Raw genomic sequence first — 11543 nt, 5'->3', positions numbered from 1 at the left:
TCAGCAGCAAGAGGAGCCACAGCAGGCAGGGCGGCAGCAGGTGGTTCTGCAGCAGGTGGTCTGGCAGCAGGTGGGGCGGCAGCAGGGCTGGCAGCAGCTGGTCTGGCAGCAGGTGGGGCGGCAGCAGGGCTGGCAGCAGCTGGTCTGGCAGCAGCTGGGGCGGCAGCAGGTGGTTCTGCAGCAGGTGGTCTGGCCGCAGCTGGGGCGGCAGCAGGGCTGGCAGCAGCTGGTCAGGCAGCAGGTGGGGTGGCAGCAGGGCTGGCAGCAGCTAGTCTGGCAGCAGGTGGGGCGGCAGCAGGTGGTTCTGCAGCAGGTGGTCTGGTCGCAGCTGGGGCGGCAGCAGGGCTGGCAGCAGCTGGTCTGGCAGCAGCTGGGGCGGCAGCAGGGCTGGCAGCAGCTGGTCTGGCAGCAGCTGGGGCGGCAGCAGGGCTGGCAGCAGCTGGTCAGGCAGCAGCTGGGGCGACAGCAGGGCTGGCAGCAGCTCGATCCACAGCAGCTGGGGCGGCAGCAGGTGGACACAAGGCAGGTGGGTCTGTAGCAGTGGGTCCTGCAGCAGGTGCACTGGTAGCAGGGAGGCCTGAAGCAGCAGGCAGTCCGGCAGCAGCAGGGGGTGCAGCAGCCAGAGGCACAGCTCTGGCCAGAGCAGGTGGAGCCACAACAGGAGTTGACCATGGTGTTGGTGGATTGAGTTTCTGGGTCACTTCTTTCCAGGTGAGTGAATGACTTCAGTTTGAAAGTCTCCTGATCCCACAGGGCTCTTTTATACCCTCCTGAATGGCAGCCATCACCAATAATAGTTTATTTCCTCATTACTGTTTAGCAAGAGGGAAAAAATGACCCTTAAATTAGATAATTTCTATAATGATGGAAAAACTTATTTCCTTTAACCTGATAGGATTCATCTACTTTTCTATACATCTGATTAAATCCGTAAGACTTGGTCACACAGAATATCAGAATTAGAAGCAACCTCAGAGGCCATTTTTCCCATTTATGTCTGAACAACGTGAACATATTGTGCCATCTTCTTTGGAATCAAGTTAGGAGCATCACCTCTGCTTATTTTTTTCCTGCTTCCAACTTCTAGTCCTCATGTGATAGACAGTCATGGGTCAGCCATTCATGTCACTTTCTCTTGTCCATGTATCATCCTGTGACTCACGGAGACATGTAGTTCATATACGGTGAAGGCAGCTTAGGAAATATTTATGACAACACACAGATGTTCCTGATAAGTTGCCCTCTTGTTTCTAATGCTCAATTCTAATGACTTGAGTTGGCCCTAAACTCTAGTGCCCACCCTCTCTCTATTAATTCCAGTATGTTCTATATGCTGCTTGTTTTTGCATAATTGCTTTTATGTTGTCTCCCCATTATTTGTACCCACAGAGCATAGTACCGTGTTCAGAACACAGCAGTCATCTAAGAAATATATATTGACTAGTTGACTGACATTCCATGTACTATCAAAGCAGCGTTTGGGTATCAGCATGGAGCGGATTGTTCTGGATATTTCTGATTCTTTCTGAATCACTGATGATCATTGATGGACAACAGCGTTCAACTTGAGTGAGAATTCTGTTGGTCATACAAACAAGTAAAGATGTGACCTCCTCTCTTTATTTCATGTGAAACATACGTTTTTGAGTGGCTCTTGGGCGGGAGGAGGTGATGGTGGCAGCAACAGAGAAGGAAGCAGTTCTTCTTGTATGTCACAGAATAAACCAATAATGACGGCCCCTTAGAGACATCAGGTATGGGCAAAGTGAGGCTGGGAAAGGACTAAAGAAGCCGTGTCAGAGGAGATCCAGAAGCCTTTCCAGCATTGGGTCACCAACTCCAGAAGGACTGCTGACTTTGACTGATGGAGGCTGCTGGTGGAGATGACAGATGAGGATCAGAAATCAGTAAAGACATCTTTAGAAAAAATAGGATGCTCAACAAAATAAATATGAATCCACAAAAATCAAAAGGAGATCACTGATAAAAATTACAAGGTGCTTAGAATAACAAAGTGCAGCTTTGCAATCCATGCTGTCTCAAGAGGAATTTATACTGGACTATCTGAAAAAACTAGCACAGATTCTAAGGAATATTTTCACTTTTTTAAGAAAATTCTCCTTTGATGGACATCATGTTCCATGAACAGTAATCTCAGGGTCTGGGGAAGGAGAGAATTTGAAGTTTGAGGAAGATGCTGAAGTCGGTGGTACTGGAACAGCATCTCCAGACTCTTTCTCTGTTAGAGATCCAGATATGAAGGATATAGATTTAACCCTTTTGCAAAATACTTCTGTGACTTTAACCAAGGAGGATCTATCCATGTCTGTCTGTATGTATATATCTCTATCTACACGGAGAGATTCCTTTTTTAAAAAACAATTGATTTATTTTTGGTTTTCAACATTCACTTCCAAAAGACTGTGAGTTCCAAATTTTCTACAAATTTTGTTCCCTCCCCCCACCCCAATATGGCACGCATTCCGATTACCCCCTTCCTCTAATCTGCCATCCCTTTTATGAATCCCCTTATTCCCTTTCCCCTTATTTCTTGTAGGGCAATATAGATTTATATACCCCATTGTCTATGCGTCTTATTTCCCAGTTGCATATAAAAACAATTTTTAAACATTTATTTTTAAAACGTTGAGTTCTAAATTCTCTTCTTTCTTCCCTCCCCACTCACCGTTATTGAGAAGGCAAGCACCATAATATAGACTACATACGTGTGTAGTTATGCAAAACACTTCCACAATACTCATGTTGTGGAAGAGAAACATTTTTTCATTCGACCTATTCTACCCCCACTTATTCTATTTTCAACTTTGACCCTGATCCTTCTCAAAAGTATTTCCTTCTGACTATCATCTTCTCTCATCTGCCCTCCCTTCTATCATCAGCCCCTTATCCCCTTCCACCTTACTTCCCTCTTGGGTAAGATACCAATTTGAGTGTATATATTACCCCCTCCGTAAGCCAAATCTTATGTGAATCAGGTTCACCCATTCCCTTTCACGTCCCTGTTCTTCCCCTCCATTGTGAAACGTTTTTCTTGCCCCTTTTATGTGTGGTAATTTACCCCCCTTTTCTCTCCCTTTATCCTCCAATATATTCCTCTCTCATGCCTTAATTTTATTTTTTAGATGTCTTCCCTTCATATTCAAATCACCCTGTGCCATCTGTCTATCAATCAATCAATCAATCTATCTATCTATCTATCTATCTATCTATCTATCTATCTATCTATCTATCTATCTATCTATCTATCTATCTATGTATCTATCTATCTATCCATCTACCTATGTATCTATCTATCTATGTATCTATGTATCTATCTATCTACCTATATTTCCTCCAACTACCTTCATATTATGCAAAGTCTCGTGAGTTGCAAATATCATCTTTCCATACAGGAATGTAAACTGGTCAATTTTAATAAGTCCCTTATGATTTCTCTTTCCTGCTTACCTTTTCATGCTTTTCTTGATTCTTGTGTGTGAAAGTCAAATTTTCTATTCAGCTCCGGTCTTTTCAGCAAGAATGCTTGTAAGTCTTCTATTTCTTTGAAATTCCCTTTTTCCCAGCAGTATTACACTCAGTTTTGCTAGGCAGGTGATTCCTGGTTTTAATCCTAGCTCCTCTGACCTCTGGAATATCATATTCCAAGCTCTTTGATCACTTAATATAGAAGCTGCTAGATCTTGTGTTATCCTGATTGTATTTCCACAATACTTGAATTATTTCTTTCTGGCTGTTTAGAAGATTTTCTCCTTGACCTGGGAACTCTGAAATTTGGATACATTATTCCTAGAAATTTTTGTTTTGGCGCCTTTTTAGAAGGCGATTAGTGTATTCTTTCGATGTCTATTTAACCTCTGGTTCTAGACTATCAGGGCAGTTTTCCTTGAAAATGTCTGGGAAGATGTTGTCTAAGCTCACTTTTTTTTATAGTGGTTTTCAGATAGACCAATAATTTTTAAATCCTGGGCGTATTTTCCAGGTCAGTTATTTTTCCAATGAGATATTTCACATTATTTTCTACTTTTTCATTCTTTTCAGTTTGTAATGTCTTGGTTTCTCACAAAGTCATTAGCTTCCATCTGCTCCATTCTAACTGGTAAGGAACTATTTTCTCCAGTGAGTTTTTGGACCTCCTTTTCCATTTAGTCAATTCTGCTTCTTAAGACATTCTTCTCCTCATTGGCTTTTTGACCCTCTTTTGACATTTGGGTCAGTCTAAGTTTAAAGGTGTTATTTTCTTCATCATTTTTGGGTCTCCTTTAGTAAGGTGTTGACTCATTTTTCATGATTTTCTTGCATCTCTCTCCTTTCTTTTCCCAATTTTTCCTCCACCTCTGTTACTTGACTGTCAAAATTCTTTTTGAGCTCTTCCATGCCCTGAGAGCATTGCATATTTTTTAAGGCTTTGGATGTAGAAGCCTTGACCTTGCTCTCTTCATCTGGTTGCATGCTTTGGTCCTCCCCTGAATGCATGTTTTGTTCTTCCTCATCTAAAAGGATGGAAGAAAATGCCTCTTCACCCAGAAAGTAACCTTCTATAGTCTTATTTTTGCCTTTTGGGGGCACTTTTCCAGCCAATTACCTGACTTTTGAGTCCTTTATCAAGTGGAGGATATACTACCCCAGGCTTCAGAGGTTTTGTGCAGCTGTTGTCTGAGATATCTCTTGAGACCTGTAAGTTCTTGGTTACTCCAAAGTGACATAGTCATGGGAGAGGCGTTTACTCCTCTCCTGGCCTATGCTCTGGTCTGTGAGCAACCACAAGCATTCTTCTCTGCCTTGGAACTGGGTGTGGGATTCCCTCTCCACAGTCACCACCAGTTCCTCCACACCAGTGCTCTTCCTCCACCCAAGACCACCACTCAGGACTGAGACCCAGAAGAGCTGCTTGATTCCCCCAGGGTCTGTAGGCCAAGAGATCCTGATGCAGCCGTGGTTGACACCCAGGGCTTGGGGCTCGGGTTGGTGCCCAACTCTACTCCCCTCTCACCCAGGTGAGAGCTTTCTCACTGATTTCTGAAGCTTGTCTTTGACGTTTGTGGATTGGGAAATATGGAAACCACAGCAGCTGTTTGTGATTCAGCACCCTAAATCCTGCTCCAGCCCCATCTCTGCCAGTGCAGCCCACACTGGGCTCCACTCGGAGCCTGGTGTGATAGACCCTTTCTGTAGGCCTTTCAGGCCATCGTGGGCTGGAAATCTGTTTCACTCCGTCACTGGGTGACTTTTGCTGCTCTAGAATTTTTTAGAGGCATTTTTTATAGGTATTATAAGGGCTTTGGGGAGGAGAGTGCGAGCAGGTCTGTGCTTCTACTCCACCATCTTGGCTCCACCCTCCAAAGCTTACTACTTTAAAGGAAACCTTTGAATCTCAGAGTTGTTTTAATTCACGTATCTCCAATCGATAGTGAGTTAGAGTATTTTTTTATATCACTATAGATGGAATTTTTAATTAATTTAAAAACTGCCTATTGATATCCTTTGACTATATATCAATTGAGGAATGGCTTTTATTGTCACAAATTTCATTCAGTTTTCTATGTATTTGAGAAATGAAGCCTTTATCAGAGAAATTTGTTGGAATATTTTTCACAATTATGATTACTGTGTATTTCCCTCAGTCCTTCCCCACCTCTTTCTTCTTCTCCTCTTCCTCCTCCCTCTTCTTTTTTCTCTCTCTCCTTTCATCTTTTTCATCCTCAAAAGTGTGTTGATCTGGGATCACCTCCCCTCAATCCACCTCTCCCTTCTATCAGCCCCCCTTTCTATATTCCCCTCACCTTCTACTTTCCTGTAGGCTAAAACAGATTTCCATACCCAACTGTGTGTATATTACTCCCTCTTAATAGCCAATTCCAATGAGAGTGAGGTTCAAGTGCAACCCCTCCATATCCCCCATTCTCTTATCCATTATAAAAGCTCTTTTGAACATCTTTTATCAGAGATATTTTACCCCACTCTACTTCTCCCTTTCCCCTTCTTTCGGAGCATCCCTCTTTTTCATCTCTTAATTCATTTTTTTAGATATCATCTCATCATATTCAGCTCATGGTGATATGACCGAGGGGAGATGTGGTTACTACTCTCCTGCCCTGTGTTCCATGCAAGCATGACACTCTTTTCCACCTTAAACTGTGACCAGGGTCCCCACTCCCCTGTGGCTGCAAACTCTGGTGTACTTGTGCTCATTGCGCTGGTATTCTGATGCAGGACTATGACGTGGATCTATATATTCTCAACGCAACAGTGTCCTGAACAAAATTCCAGCAAAGGGACTTCTTTGATCTTCTTCTGACCAGTTGTCTGACCCCTTTACTGTCAGTGGACTGAGAGCTGTGGAAACTGCTCTTACTGCCACTCATACAGTCACCTCCTGGCTTTCACTGGACTGTGTTCTACTCTTCTGCTGGTGCTACAAATCTTTCCTGCCAACCTTCAGAGTTGTCGTGGACTGGAAAATTGTTTCATTGCATCCTTTTGTGGGTTCTGCTCCTCCAGGATCCATTTTGAGGCATCGTTTAAAGCTGTAGAATTTAGGAGTGTTCAAGTGAGTTCCTGCCCTTTCTCTACCCTCTTGCCTCTGCCCTTGATCCTTAATTTCTTTCTTATTTACTTGATGGTTTGAATTATCTTGGTCTAAGAGTGATACATTGAGGTTTCTCATTAGTATAGTTTCATGATCTATTTTCTTCTGTAATGCATAGGACCTTTCCCTTAAGAATTTACTTGTTATTCCATTCAGTGTACATGTATTCAATGGACTCTATGGGGTGGTCAAGGAGGACTAGCACCTTGAGTGTGAAGGTTTGCAAAACAATTTTCAGAGCTGCTCATCCACCCTTGGTTTTTACTTGGCACTCAACTCTTGCCTATGGCTGCAAGAAGCTGCAGCATCTGCAGCAGTCACACCTCAGTAACTCATCTTGGCAGGTAGACTAAAATAGGTTGATGGTAACTGGTGAACCTTAAACCTGCTGCTGAATTAGGAAGGTGTCTACCCCAAACCTGTGAAGGCTTTCCCCAGCAGAGTGGGCAAATGAGAACAATGTCTGACCTTGAAGGTGAGCGAGGCAAGCGTTGTAGTGTTTCGAGCTTGATCACACATCTAAGATGCCAAGGACATTCCCTGTGTTCTGGGCCATTGCCAGTCATCTTCGCTTTTGTCTTGTCACTGGACATTGATGACTCTGAAAGAGAGAGAAAGGCTGATAATTTTGTGTAACTCTGACTCACTTATATCTAACTAATGCATGAATCAACATTACCCAATGATGGCATCGGTCCTCTTCCAAAACAAAGGACTAACAACATATTTTTCTGTTTTGGTACCAATTCATTGTCTAAGGTACCTTTTCTTCTTCTTCTTCTTCTTCTTCTTCTTCTTCTTCTTTCTTTCTTTCTTTCTTTCTTTTTTTTAGCAAAATGTAGTATCTCTAATTATCTCTCTTAATTGAGTCTATTTTTGCTTTTGCTCCGAGATCATGATTGCTATCGATCTTTTTACCTTAAGCTAAAGCATAATAGTTTCTGTTCTAACCCTGTATTTTAATTCTTTGTGTATCTTTGTATTTTATATGTGTCTCTGATAAAGAACTTATTGGATTTTGTTTTCTAATCCATTCTATGATTCTCTTCTCTTTTATGGGTGAGTTAATTTCATTCATGTTCACAGTTCACTGTGCAAATCCGTCCATCCTATTTAATTACATTTATCCTTCTCTTTTTTTTTACCCTATCGTCTTCTCAAAAGTCTGTTTTACTTCTCATCATGGCTTCCTTTAATCTACCTTCCTTTTTACCTCCCCCCTCCTTTCCCTTAGCCCTTCAGCCTGATTCTATGTTGGGTAAGATGAATGTCTATACTCCCAAATTTTTAACATTCATTCTTTTAAGCATTGAGTTCCAAATTCTCTCCCTTCCTCGCTTTCCACAAAGTCTCATTGAGAGGGCAAGCAATTTGATACGTTATGCATGTATTCTCATGCAAAACACTTGCATAATACTCCCGTTTTGAGAGACAATATTTTCCTCTGCTCTACCCCAGCTTTCCATCTATTCTGTTCTCTCTTTTGACCCTGCCCTCCCTGAAAATGCTTAATTGTGATTACCCCCTCTCCCAATCAGCACTCCTTTCTATTTTCCCCCTCTCTTTATTCCCTTTCTAAATATTTTTCCGTAAGGTAAGAAATATTTCCAAACCCAGTTGAGCATATATGTTATCCCCTCCTTAAACCATATTCAAAGAGAATAAGGGATAGGTACTAGGTACTAGGCTAGAGCACATGTAATGCTGAAAATGTATTTCATAACCATGTGATGCAAATCGACTTGGTCCATACTCTCCTTTTTAAACTGGAGAGCAAACAGGAGGGAGGCAAGCATGATGAAGGACCAAAAGTCCATGTCATTTGAGGACAGGTCGAAAGAATTGGGATGATTGTTCTAGAGGAAAGAAGATTCAAGGGGGACGCAAAAGCTGTTTTCAAGTATTTAAAATAATGTCATGTGGGGAAAAAAAAGACTTACACTTGTTGAAACCAAATGGCAGAACAAAGAGCCATGGGATGAAGTTGCAAAGATGAAAATTTAATTCTCACTTTGGGAAAATTGTTCAAACAAGTAGAGTTGCCCCAGAGTACAAGGGGCTGCTGTGGACGGTTATACTTTTTTGAAGGTCTTTAAGCAGAGGGACCAGGTGGGTGCTGAAGATCCTTTGAAACCGGAAGTCCTGTGATCATACGAGTCTACGAATTGCCCCAATAACAAAGAAGAAGACAAAGAAAGAAATAGCAAGGCCACTTTGCTTTGTTGTTGGTTTGTTTATTGCCAGGAAACCCAAGTTTTATCGGGAAATTGCCAAAAGTGAAGACAATGGAAAATCAGCAGAAGAGAGAGTCTAGGAAGGAAAAGTCTTTGGAATCTATACAGAAATCTTAGGGTGAGATAAAATATGGCAGGTAATTTTCTTTTTAAACAGCATAGTCTGGTGATGGACAGCCAGAAAGGAGAATGAGAAGGCTGGAAGATCAGGTTAGAGTTTGACCTGAGAGGCTTAAAACGACATTCAAAGTTGTTGAACATACAAGAGAAAGAGACCAACAGAGAGGTGATGGTTTGTACGGAAGAAGCAACCTGAGTGGGCAGCCACTGGTGGAGGTTTCCCAATGGATCTTTTGTGGCCAGCTTAAAGTTGGTGAGCCGTACAAACTCTAATCATACTGGGTGGCATGAGTAAGAGAACTGATGCCTCCCTGGGACGGGGTGAGAACGGTGAGGAGTCATGCACTGTTCCATACATTCAGCAGCAAGAGGAGCCACAGCAGGCAGGGCGGCAGCAGGTGGTTCTGCAGCAGGTGGTCTGGCAGCAGGTGGGGCGGCAGCAGGGCTGGCAGCAGCTGGTCTGGCAGCAGGTGGGGCGGCAGCAGGGCTGGCAGCAGCTGGTCTGGCAGCAGCTGGGGCGGCAGCAGGTGGTTCTGCAGCAGGTGGTCTGGCCGCAGCTGGGGCGGCAGCAGGGCTGGCAGCAGCTGGTCAGGCAGCAGCTGGGACGGCAGCAGGGCTGGCAGCAGCTAGTCTGGCAGCAGGTGGGGCGGCAGCAGGTGGTTCTGCAGCAGGTGGTCTGGTCGCAGCTGGGGCGGCAGCAGGGCTGGCAGCAGCTGGTCTGGCAGCAGCTGGGGCGGCAGCAGGGCTGGCAGCAGCTGGTCAGGCAGCAGCTGGGGCGACAGCAGGGCTGGCAGCAGCTCGATCCACAGCAGCTGGGGCGGCAGCAGGTGGACACAAGGCAGGTGGGTCTGTAGCAGTGGGTCCTGCAGCAGGTGCACTGGTAGCAGGGAGGCCTGAAGCAGCAGGCAGTCCGGCAGCAGCAGGGGGTGCAGCAGCCAGAGGCACAGCTCTGGCCAGAGCAGGTGGAGCCACAACAGGAGTTGACCATGGTGTTGGTGGATTGAGTTTCTGGGTCACTTCTTTCCAGGTGAGTGAATGACTTCAGTTTGAAAGTCTCCTGATCCCACAGGGCTCTTTTATACCCTCCTGAATGGCAGCCATCACCAATAATAGTTTATTTCCTCATTACTGTTTAGCAAGAGGGAAAAAATGACCCTTAAATTAGATAATTTCTATAATGATGGAAAAACTTATTTCCTTTAACCTGATAGGATTCATCTACTTTTCTATACATCTGATTAAATCCGTAAGACTTGGTCACACAGAATATCAGAATTAGAAGCAACCTCAGAGGCCATTTTTCCCATTTATGTCTGAACAACGTGAACATATTGTGCCATCTTCTTTGGAATCAAGTTAGGAGCATCACCTCTGCTTATTTTTTTCCTGCTTCCAACTTCTAGTCCTCATGTGATAGACAGTCATGGGTCAGCCATTCATGTCACTTTCTCTTGTCCATGTATCATCCTGTGACTCACGGAGACATGTAGTTCATATACGGTGAAGGCAGCTTAGGAAATATTTATGACAACACACAGATGTTCCTGATAAGTTGCCCTCTTGTTTCTAATGCTCAATTCTAATGACTTGAGTTGCCCCTAAACTCTAGTGCCCACCCTCTCTCTATTAATTCCAGTATGTTCTATATGCTGCTTGTTTTTGCATAATTGCTTTTATGTTGTCTCCCCATTATTTGTACCCACAGAGCATAGTACCGTGTTCAGAACACAGCAGTCATCTAAGAAATATATATTGACTAGTTGACTGACATTCCATGTACTATCAAAGCAGCGTTTGGGTATCAGCATGGAGCGGATTGTTCTGGATATTTCTGATTCTTTCTGAATCACTGATGATCATTGATGGACAACAGCGTTCAACTTGAGTGAGAATTCTGTTGGTCATACAAACAAGTAAAGATGTGACCTCCTCTCTTTATTTCATGTGAAACATACGTTTTTGAGTGGCTCTTGGGCGGGAGGAGGTGATGGTGGCAGCAACAGAGAAGGAAGCAGTTCTTCTTGTATGTCACAGAATAAACCAATAATGACGGCCCCTTAGAGACATCAGGTATGGGCAAAGTGAGGCTGGGAAAGGACTAAAGAAGCCGTGTCAGAGGAGATCCAGAAGCCTTTCCAGCATTGGGTCACCAACTCCAGAAGGACTGCTGACTTTGACTGATGGAGGCTGCTGGTGGAGATGACAGATGAGGATCAGAAATCAGTAAAGACATCTTTAGAAAAAATAGGATGCTCAACAAAATAAATATGAATCCACAAAAATCAAAAGGAGATCACTGATAAAAATTACAAGGTGCTTAGAATAACAAAGTGCAGCTTTGCAATCCATGCTGTCTCAAGAGGAATTTATACTGGACTATCTGAAAAAACTAGCACAGATTCTAAGGAATATTTTCACTTTTTAAAGAAAATTCTCCTTTGATGGACATCATGTTCCATGAACAGTAATCTCAGGGTCTGGGGAAGGAGAGAATTTGAAGTTTGAGGAAGATGCTGAAGTCGGTGGTACTGGAACAGCATCTCCAGACTCTTTCTCTGTTAGAGATCCAGATATGAAGGATA

General features: G+C 43.5%; 1 protein-coding gene across 5 annotated transcripts; it reads right to left on the bottom strand.

Annotated features, from left to right (window-relative positions):
* On the bottom strand, positions 1-9949 carry LOC140528519 (uncharacterized). 5 transcript variants are annotated; one of them, XM_072646418.1, is made up of 2 exons: positions 9408-9949; positions 1-532 (listed from the first exon to the last, which is right to left on the bottom strand). In XM_072646418.1, the coding sequence occupies exons 1-2, from the start codon at positions 9947-9949 to the stop codon at positions 1-3; spliced, it is 1074 nt and encodes a 357-aa protein (XP_072502519.1). The 5 variants fall into 5 exon arrangements, with proteins under 5 accessions (XP_072502519.1, XP_072502521.1, XP_072502520.1 ...); XM_072646420.1 differs by lacking the exon at positions 9408-9949 and having other exon boundaries at positions 1-119; positions 237-672; XM_072646419.1 differs by lacking the exon at positions 9408-9949 and adding an exon at positions 599-672 and having other exon boundaries at positions 1-520.
* Positions 9950-11543: the final 1594 nt, after the last annotated feature.

Source organism: Notamacropus eugenii, chromosome 2, assembly GCF_028372415.1.
Source record: "Notamacropus eugenii isolate mMacEug1 chromosome 2, mMacEug1.pri_v2, whole genome shotgun sequence".
Classification (NCBI taxonomy): Eukaryota; Metazoa; Chordata; class Mammalia; order Diprotodontia; family Macropodidae; genus Notamacropus; species Notamacropus eugenii.
The sequence above is the reverse complement of the archived record's forward strand: the minus strand, read 5'-3'. Positions and strand labels throughout refer to the sequence as shown.